Consider the following 22,030-nt stretch of genomic DNA (forward strand, 5'->3'; position numbering starts at 1 on the left):
CTCCAAAAAAGGAAGAAGAAAAAATAAAATCAAATTCTGTCTTTCCGTTTTCTAACTGTACAGTACACAGATATAACATCTCACGACAAAACATGCTCCAGAGCAGTGAATTTATGCATTTTATTATAATTAAATTGCATGCCAGGTTCGGCAAACTGCATAGTATATATGGAAGGAGTTCATAAAACAAGTCCTGCAGACTTAATTCCACTTATTTCGCCCCCTCGACTATCCCTCACCCGTTAGGCTGCTCCCGCTGCCGCTGCTGCTAGGCTGCAGAAAGGACTGCACGATCAGTCTCTTCCTCTCCTCCCAGGCGCGTCTCTCCTTGTCCTTCGTCGGGGCCGGCACGGCCGTCGAAATCATCACGTCGGAAAAGATCGATGCCAGTGTCGCCTCCACCGCTTGTCGTCGGACCTCTGCCGGATTGGAAGTCGTTTCCGTCGAACCGCTCGTCGAACCGCTACCGCTCGACGATCCGACCGTTCCCGTTCGAGACCGATATCGACGGATTGGAGACGACATGCCTGATGAAAAGGTATCGATGGACGATCTCGGCGTTGTTGGTGTCGTCGGTGACCTGCCCGGAGGAGAAGGACGCGCAGGAGGACGGGACGACGGAGCGATCTCGTTGATAATTTGGTTCAGCATGAAGGTCAGAAACGTGAACGAGACGCTGTGCACGGGAGAAGAGGCCAGCGTGTCCAACACCCAGGCCTGAATATCCTCAGGAGACCGCCAGGGGCTCTTGGATTTTTCCCGCGCGATCAGCTGGTGCTCCATGTTTCGCCAGACATCCGCCCGGATGATCCCGTCGTCTAGGGACCGCAGGAACGAGACAAGGGTCTCGGAGAGAATCTCCAACCGATGCAGGGCGGAGACCTCAGGCGGGAAGATAGAATTCAGAGAGCTTCCTGTGTCGAGGGCTTCCCGGACGGTGAAGAGCAGCGGTGCGCGTTCGGCAGCGTCTCGAAGCGTCCATGTCTCCCGGCTGAATGGCCAGCCAAGTCCATGAGGCTCAGACGCCCATGGCGCTGTTTCGCCGTCCGATTCTCCCTTCGTCATGCTCCACTCGGCCACGGCCCGTTCGGCCAACTCTGAGATCGCTTCCGTTAACCGGAACAGCTCTCGTGGCGCGGACAAGCGGACGTTCTCTTCCATTTTCGGAATTTCTGAAGACGGCACCAACCCAAGACTGCGAACACCAGTTTCCGGAATGCGAGTGAGGTCCTCCAACGAACGGCCAAAGCAGGACGCTAGCCACTTCCCATAAACAGGAATGAAGTGGTCCCGGCCACTGGTGACCCTCAGGACCAATATATCTTCAATCTTAGCCTTGCCCGCGTTGAGCAGGCGAACATGCTTGATATCCTTGACGCACGCAGTGACCTCGACCGTGGCCGAGTCTCCCGGCGCCAGAGTATACTTGTCTGGACCACCGCGCTTCTTCTCGTCAGCGGGCCAATCCACCTGGATGTTCAGCCAGGGTGGCGTAGTCCCCTCCGAGTGATGATCTCCATCAGGCGGTCTCGACGAGAAGGAGAAAGTCGCGGGAACCCCGCCGGTGTTCGCAATCGTCAGATTTCGACTGACCGGAACACTGAAAGGGATATTTCCAAAATACACTGCGTTGGGATCGTGGGCAACGTCGGATTTGCCCATATCGCCGGCCTCATCGCCATGATGATCGATCACCACCGTCAGACCCGGTCGAGACTCGTTCTCGGCTTTGTCTAATTCTCGCACCACCTCTTGTTGCACCTTGGCCTTGAGCTCGGGGATGACGGCGTTATAAGTCAGAGTAAAGGTAGCATCCAACGGTTTATGGTCCGAGGACGAGATGCCTTGGTGTGACGTGTAATGGGTGAGCATGATCGAATCATCGAAATCCGCTCGTTCCTCCGATTGCGCGGAACCCCTGGAAGCGGTATCATTCTCGTGATAATCGTACGAACCGTCGACAGACGGGTCATAATCAAACAGTACACTGTCATCATCTGCAGCTTTGTCCAAGCCCCGGGCTTTCATCTCCTCGTCCCTTTTACGAGCTTCCTCGGCTTCCTTGGCTTGTCGTTCGTAATTCAGCAGGTCCCGCTTGGAGCGATAGAGAATCCGATCACACCAGCTGGGCCCTCTCTGCTTCTCGCTGGAATCGAACACGGCGACACTTCCCACGTCGTACTTGTAGGTGGGCAGAAATCGTATTTCGCCTTCTCTCCAGCCGTCGTGGAATGCCTTTCCCTTCCGCTGCTGGTTTCGCAGCTGGTCATGTGGCAGCAACGATGACAGCGTAGTCTGTAGTGATGCTGGATCGGAATGGGGATCCACGTTGTCGACCACGCCCGATGTTGATTTTTTATCCTGCGAATCGTCCCCGGTTGAAGGGGAATCGTTCTTGTTCGTCTTCCTTGACGAATCGTACTCATTTTGGGTATGCAGCATGAGCAGACGGCGGACATCCTCGCCGGGGATGTCGTCGAGACGGTAGTTGAGGTCGCCAAACCAGAAGGCAAAATCCTCTTTACCAATGCTCTCACTAGGCTCGCCGTAGATCTCATCGTCCGCGTCAATGGGGTCAAACCTGGTACGACCAACAATCTGAGCGGCATCCCAGTTGCGCCGCTCCAGGCTGTTCTTGTCCGCGCCCGCCGCCAGATGGCAGTTCACAAAGACCAGGCGAGTGGTCTCGCCCAGAACGATGCGAGTCACGACTGCACCCTTATTTCCCAGGTACCCCATCGCTCCTGTACCCACGCTGGTCGAGCTGACGGACGAGATGGTGGGCGCGACATTGGGGGCGGCATATACCAGGAGCAGCAACCCTACCAACTGAGATTCGGCAACCAGTTGATAGCCAACAGGGAGGGCGCTCTGGACCGCCTCTTTCCAGCGGTTGGAAGGTCCCGGATCCACATAGGGCCTCAAGGTCTCGGAGGGCGAGGAGACGTCGACGATTTCCTGCAACCCCAACACGTAGATCCCTATATCTTCTGGATTGATGTCTTCGCGGTCTCCCTGTCGCTGCTCCTCCTTCAGGTCAAGGTTCGACAGCTGCTGAGACAACCCCTTTCCTTGCACAAACCATTGCCCGATGTCCTTTTCGGTGCCGGGGATGGCGGCGACATTCCACGTCCCAACCTTTATCCGGATCGTTCGCGGACGGATGTATTCTGCCCGGCGAGCCTTGACAGCCCGCGAGAGGGACGACAGATCGGAGGACACCGGGGGTAGCTGGCTGTTTGCGGCTTGTTCGTTAGGGTGCGCCCGGGGGGCATCTCGACCGTCCGACGAGGTTGACGAGTGCTCCTCTCTGGACGATGACATGGTTCGAAGCGGCTAGTTGGATCAGGACAGTCCACATAGCTAGTTATCTGCGTAGTCTCCCCTTTGAGCCTCTCCGTAGATCTCAGGCTCATTAAGCGCGATCTCCTCTCCGCAATCCAGCGTGATTGCCAGGGAAAGGAGATGTAGAACTGAGTTAGCAGCGTTGCAAGGAGACGCGCTCAATCTGGCAACCGGTCACAGCAGCAGGCCGCAGCCATTGCGGGGTGTCCTGAACGGGGGCGAGGGGTTGTCTAGACGCGTTCCGCGAGCATCACGGGACGTGTAAATTAGACGGCTGAAGTGGAGCAGAGACTTGGCTTGACTGGCTATGGGAAGAGGGGTTAAGAGAGGGGAAGATGAGGCGAGGCGAGGAGGCGAAAGTTGAAGGTCCAGAAGGCATGTTGAGAGCAAGTTCCAGACCGTCGGTCCCGGTGGAGAGCCGGCGATCCGCCAAGTCAGTGGCTCATCTTCATCATCACACCATATGACAGAGTACAATCGAACAGCAGCTTAATATTAATTGCCAGCTTAATTACCTTAAATACAACTCTCGACATCACTGACTGCACGAATACCATTCTATCTGCCGCCCTCGCAATGACCCCTCGCAAAGGGCGAGATCGCCGCCCGAACAACCACAATCACAACCACAACCAACATCAACGCCCACAACCCTCCGACTATGAGTCTGACACGCCTTACTACTTCTCCGATACCCAGCAACAACAAGCTGCGGTCGAGATGCCGCCGCCACCGCCGACCCGCTCCAACGAGGAACTCAACATTTCCGTCCTCCGCCGGCACAACCCCGCCATCACCTCGATCCTCTCGCTGGCGCCGTATGCAGTCGTCTACGTCTTCAGCCCGGTGACGCGACAGTGGGAGAAGAGCGGCGTGGAAGGCGGCATGTTCGTGTGCCAGCTGACGCAGGGAGCCTGGGGCGAGGAGCGCTACGGCGTCTTTGTGCTCAACCGGCGAGGCCTCAACAACTTCGACATCCGGCTGACGGACGGCGAGAACGTGGAGATCACGGACGAATTTGTCATCCTGAAGACGGACGAGGAGGACAATGCGGTCGGTGGTGGCGAGGCCCCATCGTCACAGATCTACGGCCTCTGGATCTACTCGGAACCGCCGCCCAACTCGACGGCAGAGACGCGAAAGCTCAATGCCCAGGTCATCAAGGAGTGCGCCGTTCATGCAGGCGAGAGCCTCAAACTGGCGCGGGAACGGGCTGAGGCGGAACGGCAGAATGGTCACCACCAAGAGCTGTACTCCAGTGTGCCCATGGGGCGGCAGATGTCGTTGAAGGAACTCTTTGGGCAGCAGAGGGCCCAGGATGATGAGTGGAGTGTGAAGGTACACAGTCATGGTCTTGCAGAGCCAGAGCAGCAGCAGCCGCCGTTCTGGGGACAGCAAGCGCAGGCGCAGACACAAGTACCAGGGCCAGGCCCAGCAACAGGCCCAACACCAGCCATGCACACCCAACCCGGTGGAGACGTCCTGGGGGATCTATTTCGGAGGGCCGGACTAGCATATCAGAGTGGGTAAAGCAATGATAGAGGAGTCGTCCCTTCACATTGTTTTCTTTTTCTTTTTTCTTTTTTTTTCTTCTTTCTCTGGTCTGGCGGTGTAAGGCAGAAAGGAGTTAGGTTATGAATGCATATGATACCCATTATTCTGCAGGGAATCTATATTTTATACATCCAGTTCTCTATAGGTCACAAATTCGAAGACATTGAACTTGAACTTATTGCTCAGCCAGAATCTCCCTTATAAACCCTGCAACCTTTCGTGCCATGATGTCGTTGTGTCCTGGAGAAAAGAGACAACCCTCAGGTCAGCTATTCAACCGGAAGAAACTCATAAAATCGAAAGCAAAAGGAGGAGGAGGCGACACGTACTTATACAAAACGCATGCGGCAGACCCTCTTCACAAACCACCATTTTTGGGCCACTAGTATTCTTGTTATTCCCGCTGCTGATGCTACTCCTCATGGCGATGATCTCGTCCCTCGTCCGTTCCGCGACCCAGTGATCATTGCGGCCAAAATAGAAGATCAGTTTGGACAGCTTTTTACCAGTACTACTGCTGCTGCTGCCGTTGCTAGAAGGTGAGGATGACGAGGCCGTCTGAGTGCCCCAGATGTCGTCACTCCATTTGTCGGTTGTGATGTCGCGCATCTCATCCGCTGCCATGTGCCTGATGCGCAGTTAGCCGGTTGATCTTTTTCTCTACTAGACGAGAAAGCAACTGCAGGAAGGATAATAGTGAGGAGAGGAAGATAGAGAACATACAGTGCCTGTCTCACGCCACGCTTGCTCTTCAAGAACGCCAAAGTGGTCTCAACGGCGTCTTCTGGGGGGAATCCAATCACGGGCCTGATCAGAGAGCGGAGGACCACATCGGGGAAAAGAAAGGTCAGAAACTTGGCTAGGAGGCTGGCGACGAGGGCGAGTTGAGGGATGAAATACAGCAGTCGCTGAGAAATCCATCATTAGCTAAATTTTCATAGATCACACATTTTTTTTCCGGTAATTTCACAAGGACATTCGGTATATAAACATGATAATCAATCATAAGAGGGATAGCAAACATACCGTCAATTTCTTCCCCGCAGGCGACGAGGCAGTATCCATCACAGTCGGAAACAGCAGCACCCCACCGATGATATCAAACCCGGCGCGAGAAGAAAACTCCTCTCGATGTCGTCGCAAAATCTCCATCGCAATGTACGCGCCAACAGAATGGCCCATTAGGATGGCTCGGGGGCGATGCAGTCCGGACTGGGTAGAGGATCTCAATCCACTGGTATTCGCGCTCATGAACGCTTCCAACCTGCTTTCAACGAGGTGGATCTGCTGCTCCAGACCGTACAGCTTGGGCTCCTTCCCTTGTCTTTCTCGGATCTTTTTATTGCCATCATCATTCTCATTTGAAGATTCAGATTCAGATTCAGATTCAGTCCCCACTTCGAAACCACCAAGACTGTGACCGTAGATGTGGAAGGAATCAGGCACACTCTCCTGCGACGAAGGAGACGAGGAAAGGTATGACGAAAGCAAGGACAAGAACGTATGATAATAGCCAATCAGCCCAGGGTTTCCTGTGATGAAGTAGATGGTGACTGGAGAAGACTCATCAGGAGGAGAGATTGTTGAAGGAGTCGTCGTGGTGAAGAATGAGTCGGGGGTAATCCTCGGTCCCGTGATAGGCATCTTGAAGAGAGAAGAAAACACGCCAAACTTTTATTCAAACGGGTACAAAACGATGCATCTAGCTGATGGAGAGAAAATACTTCAGAAAAAGTTCACAAATAATGGATTTCCAGTCAATCCAATTACATGGACGACCGGATGGAGACCAGACAGGATAGAACAGACCGTGATTCAAACGGAGTAGGAACTGTACATAAGGTAGTAGACTGGACTCAAACTCAATGGACGGAAAAGAGGGAGAAAATTCCAATTCTATGGAAGAAGAGAAAGCATTATATCAATTGGGCAAAGAAGACATGTTCAACGATAATCAATTGGTATACTTGAAGGTGTTGTCAAGTCAAAGTCTCCCATCCACATCCCACCCCCACTAGTGAACACCAAGTAAATGTCCGACTACGGAGTAATGTAGCCAAACCAGCTCCTCATCAGTTTACTACCTCCTTTGTCCTGATTTTCCATTCTTGCTGGCCTTGCCACCTTTTTTAAGAAAAGGAGTAATATAGAGCAGTATTGCGCGGTTGAATCTCCGCAAGAATGACTGGTCAAAAGCAACGCCTACTCGAGTTGGTTGATTACACCTCCGCCACCAGCACAGCCGATATGTACGCTCGCAGAAAGACAACCGCCGCACAGATGCCCTCCAGCCTTGTGGCCCACTCCAGCAGCGGCAAAGCCTGATCAATCGTCCAGAAGGCGAACAGATTGGTCGTGATGTACATCTCCACGCTCTCACACCGCGTGATCGACTCCTCAAGGTCGACGAGCAGCTGGTGGCAAGAACGCAGCAAGTCGTGCTCAACACTGCTCAACTGTCCTCTGCCAGCGTCGATCTGAATTCCAACGAGGTCCGGCAGCGCGTGTGCCCGGTTCCTCAGGATGACTGGGTCCATGATATCGGCCGTCGTGAACTGATGCCCCGCGATGGCTGGCAGCCATTCGGCCAAGCGAAGGGCAATCTGCTCGCGCTTCATGGACCAAACCGGCTTCCGGGCGGGTTTGCGCGCCTCCTCGTGCCCGTCCTCGTGCAGGATCAGGTCGAGAAGCCCGTGCTTGTCGTACGCCATGACGTCGGTCAGCTTCGTGATCAAGACGTCCCTGGGGGTGGTGTCGTGGGCAACGCGGAGGAAGCAATTCCGACTCAGCTTGATGGACGACGTCGATGGCGCATTGACTAAAGGGTGCCTGTCAGTAGCACAGAATCTCAGAGCAATTGGCAAGCATTTAGGGTTAGAACCATCCTCTTTGTTTTCTTTCTTTCTTTCTTTGAAAAGGTTGCGCTTGAGTCATACCTACCTAGGTACCCTATCTTGTGTAACTAAATTCCCATCGACGTGTCACGTAAGGTTTCTAGATTGCTGCAGTGGAGAGCAGGGTGGTAGACAGAGCATGTAGGTACTTAAGATTTCGACCTGATCTTGGTAATAATATAACATTAGGTTGGGAGGATCTTTTTGGGACTTTGATTCACTTATCACTTATTTACCTTTACTTTTCTTCCTTTTTTTTTTCTCTATCTGTATGCTTCCTGTTGCTTGATTCCTTCATGCATATAGATACAGATAATAGATATGCATATAGATAAAGCAATAACGAAATACTCATTTCAAGCTGCTATAGCTCTCATCATCATCGTAGTCATCGTCATCATCCTCAGAATTGCCACTGCTCATACAATCTTCTTGCCCCTTCTGCGCTTTTCTCCTGATCAGCGCTCGAAATCTCCTTCTCACACTCACCATGTGGTGCTGTAGTCTAGAGTCCTCCTCGAAAAGCCCCAAGACCACTCCTACTCGGTAGACATCCTGCAGCTCGACGATCATCATGTCCACCCTCTCCGTGATGCTGGTGCGTTTCTGTTTTGACGATCCTTTTGGTAGGCGCATGTCCATATGTCCAAAAGGGGTGAAATGTTGTTGTTTGGACGCCAATGGTCGAGAATGCTGATAGTATTGTCAGTACTTACTTTTCGCTTGATATTGGAAGATATTAGGAGGACATACTTTTTTTGCTGGCGTCGATGAAGGACCCTCCTTTCGCGGTGACTGGCTGACGGAGTACATACTTGGAGACCAAGGCCAAACTTGGCTCCCCCCATATGCATCCTGTGAATCCCTTCCAGGTGTGTCGTCCTGCCATGTCCCTAGATTTGGACTGACTTCAGACAGACCTCCACCTGCCTCAAGCGGCAATTCTGGTATAAAAGCAGATGCAACTGGCTCGGGGTGGTTGACCTGGTTCTTTGGGCTGATGTCACTGTCCAGGGAATGGAAGACATAGTCATCCCACTGAACGGAAGGATTTCGCGTGGGAGTCACTATTGCTATGTCGCCGTCCGTCTTTGGTACAGTATTGATAGGTGGAGTTTGCGGTTTTGTTAATATCATATATGCCGTCTCGAACACTTGTAAGGAAGCCGTTGCCAGCATCCCCTCTCGTCGAGTCCGTTGTTTGGTCTTGTGTCGATCTCATATTCAAGTCAGTTATTCAGCCTAGAGTAAGACAAGATGGATGCTCACTGTATCGACGCTGGGATTCCCGATTCTGACGTCTTCATTTCTCTTTCCGACTATCAGCGTCTTCCATGGTTGCGTGGACTATCACTCGTGTTGTCCTTCTTTCTTTTCTTTTGTCCAGTTTATGAGGGATTCAAATCTTATCAGACTACAAACCTATTGCATAGATCGTACCACTGTGAAAAATTCAATCGATTTATGTACAAGACATACACCCCAACTCTGATGTCAGAAATGCAGCTGCATCTACCCGCCCCGATTGAGGTCATACAAGACAACCTAAAACCCACAATAGTTCTCTTCGTTAACAATACACAACATATGGAATGTCCAGCTTATGACTCGTAGCTAGTACATACCTACATGTAGACAAAGAATCAGATCACGAATGCAGCAGAGCAATTCCGACCCTCTTCCCCCCAAAGCCCTGCAATCCAATTAAGTACTCCGTACTCTCTGCCGATTCAATTGAAGTATCTTATGAAATTGAATATTCTTATGTAATTTCATGTCAATACCTAGGTACCTAACGTATTTGATATTTCCTCATTGAGTATGTGAGATTTTTCCTCCTAGAAGACTATAAAGTGCTACATATGTACTAGGAGTATGTAGATAGCTAGATAGCTAGATAGATAGATAGGTGCGTGGTTCCTTCCTGCAGGAGGCTGCGGCTGCACCGTCCGCGAGAATATCGACCCGTCGCGGGAAGAAGACGATTCCGAGGTATACCATGTGCTGGAGAAGACCAGCCTCCGGGGACCGGTCAAGGATTAGGTAGGTATGGGCGGGCTCGACGCAGAGATGGTTCGAATCAAGGAGCGCCATTTTGTCGTCCGGACAAAGGCAGATATTCTGTCTGTCTCGTGCAATGCTGATGCGAAGGGGCAAGGTCTTCATTATGGATGAAGCGACGAGCAGGTAGATACCTATGCCAATTTCCTCGTTACCTTATATAAAACCTCCAGGGCTCGCCCATGACTGGTGATGACGATATCTTCCAGCGTCGATGAATCCACAATTCTCTCGCTCCTCCGCAACGAGTTTTGCGGGCGGACGATCGTCTCAATCGCTCACCGGCTGAGCTCCATCCGGGACTTTGCTGACCGAATGGCCATCATGGACGAAGGCCACATTGTCGGTTGATAAGCAATGAGAATGAAACGACTAGTGTAAAGCTTTAGCTTAGTTTAGGCAGTAGATAAACTGACTGGACAACTGCCTTAGTTGAGGTATAAGTAGACTGGAACAAGTCCAAGTCAATTCAATTTCATAATAAAATAAAAATAAATTTATGCACAGCACAGCACCAGCACCAGCAAGCACCAGCCAGCCAGCCGGCCATCATGACGAATGAGACAGACCTGATCAGATCACATCACAAACAAACAAACCCAGCCAGATAAAATCACATTTCACACAACCAGACCAGACCAGACTCCCGTCCTGTCCTGTCCCTTTCCTTTCCCAGAAAGAAGGATCCCCCCAGGTTTGTTTCCTCTCAATCAAACCTTAGCCCCCAGCAAAGTAAATAAAGTAAAAAGTTCCCAGTGCAATAAATAAATAATCAGAGCGAAAAGTGGAGAGAAGATAAAATAAACACGAAAGGGGAAAAAAAAAGAAGAAGGATAATAATAATAATAGAGACAATGACTGGTCATTCGGACGCCCGGGATGCTGTCCTCGTAGCATAACGCAAGAGGAAACACGATCTTCCAGTCATAATTGAATGGTGGATTGTGCTGACGCCACTGTCAATTTTGCAGGCAACAAAGGGGTAGGGTATCAATGATACATGCACCCCGTGGGATAACGGGACAACAGGACAAAACGGAGCAATGAATGCAGCAATAACCATAACGAACCCAATAACAAAGCATTGTCGAAGAAGAATAAATGTCCCAAGAACCACAACCACAGCCACAACCACAAACCACTGCACAATCGTGCTGACACAATAAATGCCATCTGCTGGTATCTAGCATGACTAGCCGTAAATGCGCGCAAACTCCAAGTCTAGATGAAAAAAAAAAGGAAAAAGGGGAAGAGAAAGAAGAAAGAAAAGAAAAGAAACACAAGATTAGAGAGATTGCTGAGGCCAGATCACCCGCCGTTTCCGTTCGTCTCACTACCAGCTTCTTTCTCAGTCACGTCCTTCTCGCTGGTTGGTGTGGACTCTGCTAATGAAGACTTCACCGTCGGACCGAGATTGATGGCGATCTTCTTGGGCGCAGAAACATTGTTCGGCGAAGTGCCTGCCGCCGGCGCCTCGTCTGCTTTCTTGCCGATACTTGTCGGCTCGGACTTTTTCCTTCCACGGAACGGCGAGCCAGTGGAACTGGCGCTGGAACTCCGTCGTTTCGGTCCCCAGGCCAGTCTCACCAACTCGTCATCATCCTCGTCTTCACGGCGACGCTTCTCTGACAATCTCTCCGGAGGCGTCGGCAGCGACGTTGTCGAGACAGGGCTCGAGGGCGCTTCCGAGTCCGCTCCACGCTCAGGCAGGTCTGCAGCTTGCTTGATTGCGGCAGGCTCGGTGTTCGCGTCCATAACGTCATCGTCATCATCGGGATAGTCGACAAGTGGTTTAACAACCGTCGACGTAGACTGGTTCGCAGTTGCCAACTCATCCTGGCGGGTCTCCTGCTGCCACTGCAGAGAATTAGATCAGCACGAATATACTAGACTACCATGTATTGAGCCTACCTCCTCATCCTCATCGTCTGACGTATTGAAGTATTCTTCCTCAGCCGCATCCATCTCCCGGACACCCTGCCAACGCTGGCCATTGACGGGGTTCCGCTGTGGGGTGCCTTCATCGTGGCTGTACAGCGCAGCCTCTCCTTCGGGACGATTTCCTTGCAGCTGGTCATATCGCAGGATGAGATTTTCAAATGTGTCGACATAGGTGATAGCCTTCAGCTTGTCCCGGTATTTCTCGACGACGTGCGTAATGATGGCTTTGATGTTCTCCCGCTTGATAAACTCGAACATTTCCAAACAGGCCGAGTTGAGCAGGTTGTCGCGTGGCATCGTTTCGTAGACAATATCGAGGATCAACCCGAATGTGTTGTTGTGCGTCATCTGAGCGATGTAGAAGGTGTCTTGAAGGCTGATTAAGGTCCGGAAGAACTTGAGAGCAGCTAAATGATATCAGCGTGTCATTCAATCAAGCATAGACGAATAACTTACTGAGCTTCAAGTGCTTCTGCGGTACCGTCAGAAGCTGCGCCACGCGAGGAGTAAGGGATTCGCTATGGATAAAATTCCGACTCCGAAAAAGATGCTGGCGAACAAAGAAAGTAAGGATATCGACAAGATGAGCGTAGAGCGAAACTTCTTGAAACGTGAGATCATTAACTGCAGAATATTCGTCAGTAAGAATTCCCCCTGTCTACGGCGGGAACAACGTACGCGTAGAGCGTCCTTCGAGCTGCTTCAGAGGGGCGAACAACCGTTTGGCCGATTCGTCAAAGTGGTTCTGTACAAAGGAATCGGGAATAGGGTTTGACGGGCGAAGTTTCGAGAGGAAATCAGCGCCAGCGCGGTTCATCGGATCTTGCAGCGGAATTTGAGGGTCGAGGAGAACTTTGATAGCATCAGCAAGCTGGTTTTTCACACCCAGGTCGGCTTCCGTATGAAGCAGGTCGATCAGAGTATCCGTCAGCGGCGTCTTCTTTTCGTTCACGGCTTTCAGCATGTAACCACGCATCATGATGGGGTCATGGTCCAAGAGCGCAACCAGGATGTCGATTCCGGTCGTGCGCATGGCCGGCTTGGGGTGTTTCACCGCAAATGCGATCACCGCAAACAGGCCGTGGTTGATCAGATTGGCAAAGAGGGAGGCGCGTGCAGGCGCCTGCAAGTTCTTTGCGATCGCGCAGCATTGGTGAAGAAAGCAGACGGCATCATCTTTGCGCTGCTGGTCCGTGTTCCGGGGATCGAAGATGGCAAAGAGTTCCTTGAGGAAGGAAGCATTCGATTGAATGTGATTGATAATGTCGACCTGGTTGAAGAAGATGAGGGAGTTGAGGACCGAGAAAGTCGGGTCGTCGAGGATGCGGGCCAAAACCACGTCCTTCAGATACTGGAGTCGCCATGTATGCCGGATCTTCTTCCGAATGATCGGATCTTTCATCGGCACCACTTCCTTGTATCGCGACCGGTCCGAGAGATACTGTCTATGGTTCGCCTTGTGCGTCGGGAAATCGGGGTCGTCTATATAAGTGGTCAGCGACAAGAAAGAAAACCTGGCTTCGATCGAACTTACATTCGAGCGCGCCCACCACACCAAGGATAACCGGATCAGTGACCACGTGCTCTATGATGGTATTGTCGTTCAGGAGAATCAGGGACTTCATGATGTTGCATAGGCGATGAAGGTCGGGGAGACTCTCGAGATCTTCGGCCATCTCAACCAGCGGTATCAACTTGTTGATGTACTCATCCCGAATGACGAACTTGCACAGGGCGTCGCGACCCGACTGCGTCACGCTGGCCGCTCTCACCATCTGTTCGATTTCTGCGAGATTTCCGAGTTCGGGCTGGGGAAGCATAATCGGGTTCGAGTAGGACTCGATGGCTTCGTCTGACAAGGCATCGTCTGAGGTGAAGCGGAGAGTCAGTACTGTCAACGTGTCGACCGCGCGAAAACAAACCTCCTGCTAGACTCAAAAGATGATGCTGGACGCTATTCACGAAATCCCTTCAAGTGACGCTCATGTCAGTCGCCGCGCGAAAACGGTAGGAATGGAGGACAAACCAGATGACCGCGCAGCCCTCCGCCTCCTGGAAACTGAGTGCCATGTCCGTTCCATTGGCTTCCGTCCAGACGATCAGCGTCTCTGTTGGAATTACGAGTCAGTCAACCATATCAAGTCGCGGGGAGAAAAGCGGGTGAGCGCGGACCTTGTTGTTTCTGGTATCCTTCCTCCTTTCCGATTTTCGTCTCCAGGAGCACCCGGTCGGGTTGATCCTCCGACTCGACGTATATTCGAGGCTCATCCTGCATCATAGAAAGCATAAGAGTCAGATCGCAGTGCAAATAACGATGGTAGAGTGAGGCGCGAGCAGTCGCGCCAGTCGTCGACGACGTCGGGAGAAGAATCCTTACGTTGACAATCTGGCCCATGCAGAAGCCCGTTCCTCGATCGAACCAGTCATTATCTCGCAGTTCGTAGACCTTCACTCGCTTGCGCTCGCTGGGTGGTGGTATCTGCAGCGCCAGCGCCATTGTTCAGATGACCGAAGGCGTCCCGTCACTCCGACACAGCTCAGCGCGAGTGTCTCGGGGGTGAGGAGAGCCGCGAAGTGGTCAAAACGACAGGCCAGGGTATCTCCTTCGATAGACTTCAGGATGGACGTTCTCGGCGTGCGCCAGCGGACAAGAGGGGTTGCAGTGGTACGGACGGTTAGGCAGGTGAGTGATGTGATGTGTTCGGGCCACCTGACTGGCAGGTTAGGCTTACAGTCGGCGCGCAGGAAGGAAGAAATTTGACGGGCAACACACGCGACCGCAGAGGAAGGTCGCCGTGTAGCTTAGCTTAGCTTAGCCTAGCCTAGCCTAGCCTACCTAATCCTCGCCCAGCGTAGCGCCCAGTCACAGCCACGCGGGGAAGCAAGCAAACTGTCGCAAGCAGAGCTGGTCAGAGACCCAGAGCTGAGTACGGAGTAAGGGTAGGGGAGAGATTGAGGAAAGGTGCATCTGACATGACGTGCAGCCACTGCTATGCTATCGCTGTCAGGGACTCAGGGCGCAGGCGCTTAAACCGGAGTTCGAACCCCTGGAGGCTGAGGCGGCGGCCCCTAGGACTTGGGGTGCCTGGAGTGCCTGGGGTGCCTGGGCCGAGGGTGCCGATAGCGCCCCAGCACAGCGGCAAGAGCGCGGATCCCCAGCTGTTCCAGTTGCTGTCCGGGACCCAACTGGAACAAGCTTAAACGAGAACCAAATTAACCAATTTTAATTAAAGACCTGAGTAATAAGTAATATATTATTATCAGCCTCTGCCTCTGCTCACTCACGAAGTGACTTAGCTATGCTCACGCGACGGCAGGACTGCCTTCCGTCGTGTAACTAGTCCTGCCTGAACCCGAGGCGCTGGTTGGCGTATAAGATCAGAGAGAACAGCAACACTATCAATCTCCTACGCAGTCTACTGCTTCATATAGTTGATCAAATCACTTCAGCTATGTGGGAGTTCTCGTTAGGTATGAAGTACAGGGTTGTCTATACTTTATAGAGTTTGGAGATCTATTGTAGGTCTGTAGATCTGCATCAGCAGTAGTAAGAGGACCGAGCTTCCTGTCGGTAATAATGGCGGCGGAAAACAAGACAGAGTCCTTAATTACCAAGGTCTGGCATGGCCTGGCCTGGATGCTTAATCATCATCACATGCAATATGCCAATACCATGATCGAACTAGCGGTATGCTTCTGTACTACATTCTGCATTCTGGTCGTTGTGCATTCTTTGCATCTGGGAACGTGTTCTTTGTTTGGTCGACGCAAGGTGGGTGCCCCGTTCATGTCATATATAGGTTTTTTTTTTAATTATTATTTATTTTTCTTAAAGCGACTAAAGCAAGAGGGAGAGAGGGGGGAGAATATCAAGAAGAATAGCATCACACTAGCAGTTCAAAGATTCAGAGGTAGTATGGATCCGTCAGGATGAATCCCAGTTCATACTGTAATCTCCAAGTCAGTCATTTCTTCTTCCCCTGTTAATAATAAGTAATCAACTTGGCAGGGCAATCAAGATAGTTTCTTGAAGTCTCTCTCTCAACTACCTATCACAGTTTCAATGCCTTCCCTGGTATAATTAAGTATAACCTAAAATAAGTTGACGGATTTCGTCGAGTATTGGAATCCAGCCTTGATCAGTAAAGGAATGAATTCTTTTGAAAGACTGTTGGTATAAAATAAAATAAAATAAAATAAACTGCCATAATCCAGCTACTTCTTCTATTTTTTCTCCCCCTGATCATCAATGCCGATGCCGTCTTCTATATAAGAAGATAAGATATCATTCCAACAGCTCCCTTCTAGAGGTTTTCATTAATTTAATAAACAAAAGCGCCTTTTAACCCCCAAAGTATATATATTAAGATGATTGATCCAGACGCATCTCTAGACTCTGGAGCAGAACCTGTCTGGTCTTTCTTTCTATCTACCCATTTATTAATCTATCTATCCATCTAGCAGAGAAAACATTCGACTGGGCCAGAGATGATAATTATAGTGCTAATAAATAAATACTACTCTTGTTCTCGAATCTCTAGGTTCTGGCAAGACCATGCGACCTCCAAGGGAGAAGGTGGATATGTCAGCCGCCAAGTCAAGCCAACCCGTAAAAGGCAGCCTGTCCCGTTCACCGTCCACGTTTAAGTTCCTAAGAGCAACTGTCACGGGCCTCCTCTCGCACCCGTCACGCTTAGAAACAAGGCTGACTGGCTGACTGGTCGACTCCCTCGGACCTTGTGAATCTGATTGGTCAGAAGCCACGGGATATTTTCTTCGACTTTTTTTCCCCGCCGCGGTAAAGGCGCTCTGGCCGCTTATCGACGGGTAATCGTATCAGATTCAGACGAGACAAGACAGGACAGGACAGGACGAGACAAGGTTGCAACGAGCCCTGGAACCCGAACCACACTACCCAACAACAACCTCTATCATCTATGCCACTGACAGCATCGTCGCCATGGCTTGTACCATGCCAATACCTAACCATGGCCGATGCAAGCATTGACCATGTCCGTCTGTCCGTCTCTCCCATCCCACGTCAAAATGACCTAATTGAACCAATAACAAAGCAAAGTCGAGTGATTTGGCTTTTTTCCCCTTCATCAACATGGCTCATGCCCCTCACATAGAACACACTATCTACCTAACCTTACTCCGTACGGACTGACGCATGCCAAGTACGTTAAAACAAGAAAAAAAAAGAAAAGAAAAAAAAAAGTCAAGGTCTAGAAGAACGAAGAAGAAAGGAAAGACAGACGGAAAGAGAAAAGAATAAAAAGCCCTTATTGTCGTCTGTCTCCTTCCCCTCCGTTCTTTCTCTTCGTCAGCGTCAGGCTCTTTTTGTATATGCCATCCTTTCCAACCCAGTGAGCGACTTCAGGAGCTTTGCGCTCATCTTGGATACGAAAGCTCCTATCAATCAATTCAGTTTACTTTCTTTTTCCTCGTTGATTTAATTGTAATTTCATTTTCGTCTCCTGCTGTTGGTCATCGATTGCGTGGGGGTAGTAGTTACATCGCATCGCATCTCATCCATCGATCGCGCACGCTGTTACACAACCTCACAACCATCACGGCTTGAAGAAGAATCAATCGTGCGACTCGACTCGACTCGACTCGACTGACTTGCATGTCCTGTACGACATACGACAACCATGGCCGTCGACACCAATAACAAGGACACGGTCAACGTCACCGTCGAGACGACGACCACCACCACACTGGCAGCAGAAGCAGATGCCAAACAGCCCATCACTACCACAACCACCTCCCCTTCGTCTCCTTCTGCTCCTTCGCCTGCGGAAGTGAGCACCTCCGTTAAAAACGATGGAACGGGCAGTAATAATAATAATAACGATGATAATGTTGTTAACAAAAATAATGATAATGGCGCTTCTCCCGCGGACGACTCCGACGACGTCGAAGTTGCAGCCGACAAGATCGACACAAGCAAAAAGGGCTTCTTTGCGTATTTCCGGACGAAGGATTTTTATATCATTCTTATCTTTGGGTATGGTGAACTATATCCCCAATTAATTGCTACGGACATACATATGCGAGTTAATACAGCTGACGCCCTTTCAGCCAGGTTCTTGCAATCCTCAACACTTCAACTAGCACCTTCACTTCTCTTCTCGCGATGCAGGGCACGTCGATTCCTGCGTTCCAGACTTTCTTCAACTATGTCCTGCTCAACCTCGTCTTTACCCCCGTGACGATCTATAAGTACGGGTTCAAGGGCTGGGCTCGGATCGTGCTTAAGGATGGTTGGAAATGTAAGAAAGGAAGAGCACTCCCGAAGATGCGGCTAGATGTCGAGCTGACGGCATAGATATCATCTTCGCTTTCTGTGATGTCGAGGGCAATTACTTCGTCGTGCTGGCCTATCGCTACACCACCATCCTCAGCGCCCAGCTGATCAACTTCTGGGCCATTGTCGTCGTCGTCATCATCTCCTTCACCCTCCTGCATGTGCGCTACCACTACACGCAGATCCTGGGCATTCTCATCTGCATCGGCGGCATGGGCATGCTCATCGCGTCCGACCACATCACCGGCGCCAACGGCGGCGACTACTCCAGCGGCAGCCAGGTCAAGGGCGACCTGTTCGCCCTGCTCTCCTCTACCTTCTACGGCCTCTCCAACGTCGTGGAGGAATACTTCGTCAGCAAGCGGCCCATGTACGAGGTCATCGGCCAATTGGCGTTCTGGGGCATGATCATCAACGGCGTCCAGGCCGCTATCTTTGATCGCGCCTCCTTCGCGGCGGCGACCTGGAACGGCCAGGTGGCCGGATACCTCGTCGGTTATACGCTGTGCCTGGCACTCTTCTACTCGACCGCTCCTCTGATCTTCCGCCTGGCATCAGCCGCTTTCATGAACATCTCCCTGCTGACGGGCAACTTCTGGGGTGTGATCATCGGCCTCGAGGCGTTCCACCTGCACGTACACTGGATGTACCCCATCGCGTTTGTGCTCATCATCATCGGTCACTTTGTCTATTATCTCGGCCGCCGGGTCCTAGGCGAGGCGCGCAAGCCCTGGCTGGGTCGGAACCAGGAGAAGGGCGTCTCGGGCTTCTGCACGGCCAAGAGGAGGATCGAGCAGAAGGCGCAAGCGCAGGCAGGACATGCTCCGGATGCAGCCACCAACGTATAAAGATGGTCTAGTGCTGTCAGGTCAATAATGGATAGATTATATAATAAGAAATGCAAAGAATTAAATGACATCAAATAGAATAGCAGACTTCCGACCAGTAATGTTGCTTTGACCGTCAACGTGGTTGGGCAGACCCCTCTCACAATACTAAATACCCCACCTCGTTCAACCCACCTGCCTAACTGGGAGGCAGGTAGCACGAGCCTACCATTAACAAAGGTTGAGAACGAAGAGTAATACACCATATGCCATATCATACAATAAGAATGCCAACAATGTTCAAAGGATGGATGTCGACAAATCTCACGCCTGGCCAGTGCTGGGAGAAGGGACTTATGAAGAGGATGATGATGGATGACCGCCATAGATGATGATAGAAACAGGGCATACATACTGACAATTATCATGAGATGGGACGAGTAAAAAATCAAAGAAGAGCAGGTTGCAAACAACAGATTGCAATAACAAACCAAAACGATAAACTCCCATAGACTAAAAAACTTGCTTGGTCTGTTGGTCCAGACCGTCCCTGTTCCCTGTACCGATGCCTCCCACTACCGCTGTAACCACTTTACCTTTTTGTTCCCGAATCCTGGTAAATTAGAAGGCCTGCCAGAAGAAGAAAAACCGAACACAAAACACCCAGAAGCAGTCCCGCGCGCCAATGGTGACCACAGGCCCAGAACTCTCCCAATACTCAATAACGACAGACAGAAAAAAAAAAACAAACACCGAGACAAGAAGAAGTATGAACATCCAACAGGCAAGAGAAAGACAATCGACAGATGCACCAGAGACGATAAATGGGGATGAGAACTCCTCCAGGACCCAACAAGCCAACCAAGCCAAGCCAACGACTCAGTAAACCAACCGTGCTCCGAATATTTCCACATCCCAACCGATGACGGCTCAAAACGATCCTCTCAACGGCCTCTCATATGTTATGTACCTTGCTTTTTCAACCAAAAAGACATGCCGAAATCAGGAATAGTTCCGTTCCAATGCTCTCTCAACGCCACGGTCTTGTATAACGCAGAAATAAATAAGACGATAAATGAGGATGCAGTCAACCCCAGACAGAAGCCTGGACACCCAGGGAGTTCTTCGAGCCCCAGACACCACTGCCGTTACCCCAGCCCAGTCCAACGGGGTTGGAGTTCTCCTTGCCACCGGCACCACCAGCATGGGCGGAGATCGATGGGTTGGACGCAGAGGACGTAGAACGCTCATTGCCCGGCGCCGCAGAGCTGGCACTCTCATTGGGGGCGAAACCAAAGCCCAACGGCGACGTCAATGGGGTGGTCGATCGCTTGTTCATGGACTGGTTGGGAGCTTGGCTGGTAGCCGTCTGCTGAGATGGGCGAGAGCCGATGGGACCCACCGAGCCGATAGGAGCGGTGGCCGTCTTGGAGGACATCTGCCGCGAGGAAGGCGAGTCGGCACCACCGCCAGGGGACGACGTCGACGTGACAGGCTGCTCCGCATTGCTATCGTAGAGACTATAGGATGGGTTGGCGCCAGAGCTAGGGGACGAGGTGCTGTTGGCGCGGGATGGGGATTGACGACCCGCCGCAGAGGAGCCTGCGGTCGCCCCCTGGCCCATGCCATCAGCAGAGTTCGATCCCTGGTTCTGTCCCAGACCAAAGGGGTCAACACCCCGGGGGGACGGTCCGCGAACTCCGCCTGTAGTGGAGGTAGGAGTACCGCTGGTCGCATTCTCTGCCCTGTTGCTGTGGCCGTCATCACTGAAGCCACCCGGAGGGAAGAAGGCGGGACTGTCATTGCCATACAGAGCGCGATGCTGGCGGGCGAGAAGCTCACGGCGACTCTCCTCACTCATCGCAGCGGGACTCAAGGAACGGTCGGACTTGTTTCCCGACATCTCGGCAAGCAGGCCTTTTGCAAATAAAACCATGTTAAAATTCTGTAATATACAACGCAGGAAGTTGTTACACAAGAAGAGAAACAACAAAAAGAAGGCAACACTCGTCACATACTTCGATTGTACTGCTGCTCCTGGTGGTAGTTACGGAGCTCCCGCTCGCGTTGCGCTGCCATTCGACGCTTTGCCTGCATCATCTGCTCCGTCTCAGCCGGACGACCCTGGAAGCGTTGGGCGGCATAGAAGCCCTGAAGACCCGCTGCCGGATGCATACGAGTAGGGTCGAAGTCGCTGAGAGAATGGTGGCGCTGGGGAATGCCCATCATTCGCGGATCTTGAAAAGACTTAGTTAGAATGTGTCTGGGAGATGCAGGCTCTTCTCTAAATCCATACCGTAATCCGGAAAGTGACGACCCATCATCATGGGCATCGAATCTCTTCGTGGAACCGTGAAAAGTTTCCCGCTCTTGACTAGATTGTCGATCGCGCGGTCGACCTCTGCATGAGTACAGTTAGCGCGGGAACTTCATCCGAACTCTTCCTGGCACATAGAGATGGGAGACAGGTGTATCGCTGATCGAGGACATAATTTATCGACAACCATCATTATTCATCGACCACCGAAGCAGCTGCGCCACAAAATATGATTGCCGACCAGAGGGCAAGGAAAGAACGGATTTGTGTCCATACCATCAAACTGATAGGCGAAAGCCTGTGGCTCCTCGCGTTGAGAGGCAGAGCTAGTTCCTATTCCCTAAATTAGTTTCCACTTCTCGATAACCTGGAATCGCCCGTTCGATGCTGGCCGACATACCTGACCGGGACGGAGGAACCGGCTGTTCCCACGACGCCTGGCGCACGGGGGTCTGCCATGATTGAGGGTCATAGTATGAAGACATGACCTTCGACTGGTATTAGTCCGTCTGGGTTGGATTCAGACGAAAAACAGACGCCGGGGTCGAGGACGAGGAGCGTCAGTCCGTTCGAGGGAGTCGGGAGGCCTAGAACGACAAAATGATAAGCGTTAGGAAGGCGGGAGAAAAACTTCGAAACGGGTTGAAAGATATGATCACAAGGGGTTCGAGGCTGGGTTGCCGGATGCCCGACGGAGGCCGATGGCGATGGCGATGACATAGGAGAAAGGTGGCCGCAGCATCACCCAGTACTTTTTCTCCCCTCGGCCATCTACGCA

General features: G+C 51.5%; 9 protein-coding genes across 9 annotated transcripts; 3 read left to right on the forward strand and 6 right to left on the reverse strand.

The window, feature by feature from the left end:
• Positions 1 to 228: 228 nt before the first annotated feature.
• Positions 229 to 3,324, reverse strand: VTN77DRAFT_2952 (uncharacterized protein; the record flags this gene model as incomplete). The annotated part of the gene is made up of 1 exon (XM_069418848.1): positions 229 to 3,324. One exon carries the CDS (start codon positions 3,322 to 3,324, stop codon positions 229 to 231), a length of 3,096 nt encoding a protein of 1,031 aa, XP_069279010.1.
• A 597-nt stretch (positions 3,325 to 3,921) lies between these two features.
• Positions 3,922 to 4,875, forward strand: VTN77DRAFT_2953 (uncharacterized protein; the record flags this gene model as incomplete). Its single annotated transcript, XM_069418849.1, has 1 exon — positions 3,922 to 4,875. The coding sequence occupies one exon, from the start codon at positions 3,922 to 3,924 to the stop codon at positions 4,873 to 4,875; it is 954 nt and encodes a 317-aa protein (XP_069279011.1).
• Positions 4,876 to 5,074: 199 nt separating this feature from the next.
• On the reverse strand, positions 5,075 to 6,543 carry VTN77DRAFT_2954 (uncharacterized protein; the record flags this gene model as incomplete). Its single annotated transcript, XM_069418850.1, has 4 exons — positions 5,075 to 5,139; positions 5,229 to 5,527; positions 5,623 to 5,807; positions 5,926 to 6,543. The coding sequence occupies 4 exons, from the start codon at positions 6,541 to 6,543 to the stop codon at positions 5,075 to 5,077; spliced, it is 1,167 nt and encodes a 388-aa protein (XP_069279012.1).
• A 575-nt stretch (positions 6,544 to 7,118) lies between these two features.
• Positions 7,119 to 7,610, reverse strand: VTN77DRAFT_2955 (uncharacterized protein; the record flags this gene model as incomplete). Its single annotated transcript, XM_069418851.1, has 1 exon — positions 7,119 to 7,610. One exon carries the CDS (start codon positions 7,608 to 7,610, stop codon positions 7,119 to 7,121), a length of 492 nt encoding a protein of 163 aa, XP_069279013.1.
• An 888-nt stretch (positions 7,611 to 8,498) lies between these two features.
• VTN77DRAFT_2956 (uncharacterized protein) lies at positions 8,499 to 8,972 on the reverse strand (the record flags this gene model as incomplete). The annotated part of the gene is made up of 1 exon (XM_069418852.1): positions 8,499 to 8,972. The coding sequence occupies one exon, from the start codon at positions 8,970 to 8,972 to the stop codon at positions 8,499 to 8,501; it is 474 nt and encodes a 157-aa protein (XP_069279014.1).
• A 2,190-nt stretch (positions 8,973 to 11,162) lies between these two features.
• VTN77DRAFT_2957 (uncharacterized protein) lies at positions 11,163 to 14,292 on the reverse strand (the record flags this gene model as incomplete). Its single annotated transcript, XM_069418853.1, has 9 exons — positions 11,163 to 11,711; positions 11,766 to 12,202; positions 12,252 to 12,419; positions 12,474 to 13,277; positions 13,330 to 13,662; positions 13,718 to 13,764; positions 13,822 to 13,903; positions 13,968 to 14,064; positions 14,173 to 14,292. 9 exons carry the CDS (start codon positions 14,290 to 14,292, stop codon positions 11,163 to 11,165), a joined length of 2,637 nt encoding a protein of 878 aa, XP_069279015.1.
• A 123-nt stretch (positions 14,293 to 14,415) lies between these two features.
• Positions 14,416 to 14,996, forward strand: VTN77DRAFT_2958 (uncharacterized protein; the record flags this gene model as incomplete). The annotated part of the gene is made up of 3 exons (XM_069418854.1): positions 14,416 to 14,478; positions 14,647 to 14,729; positions 14,780 to 14,996. The coding sequence occupies 3 exons, from the start codon at positions 14,416 to 14,418 to the stop codon at positions 14,994 to 14,996; spliced, it is 363 nt and encodes a 120-aa protein (XP_069279016.1).
• A 2,456-nt stretch (positions 14,997 to 17,452) lies between these two features.
• On the forward strand, positions 17,453 to 18,956 carry VTN77DRAFT_2959 (uncharacterized protein; the record flags this gene model as incomplete). The annotated part of the gene is made up of 3 exons (XM_069418855.1): positions 17,453 to 17,808; positions 17,883 to 18,073; positions 18,130 to 18,956. 3 exons carry the CDS (start codon positions 17,453 to 17,455, stop codon positions 18,954 to 18,956), a joined length of 1,374 nt encoding a protein of 457 aa, XP_069279017.1.
• A 1,066-nt stretch (positions 18,957 to 20,022) lies between these two features.
• Positions 20,023 to 21,737, reverse strand: VTN77DRAFT_2960 (uncharacterized protein; the record flags this gene model as incomplete). Its single annotated transcript, XM_069418857.1, has 5 exons — positions 20,023 to 20,852; positions 20,954 to 21,172; positions 21,232 to 21,336; positions 21,529 to 21,585; positions 21,653 to 21,737. 5 exons carry the CDS (start codon positions 21,735 to 21,737, stop codon positions 20,023 to 20,025), a joined length of 1,296 nt encoding a protein of 431 aa, XP_069279018.1.
• Positions 21,738 to 22,030: the final 293 nt, after the last annotated feature.

Source organism: Rasamsonia byssochlamydoides (genome assembly GCF_041956645.1).
Source record: "Rasamsonia byssochlamydoides strain NRRL 3658 unplaced genomic scaffold VTN77scaffold_20, whole genome shotgun sequence".
Lineage (NCBI taxonomy): Eukaryota > Fungi > Ascomycota > Eurotiomycetes > Eurotiales > Trichocomaceae > Rasamsonia > Rasamsonia byssochlamydoides.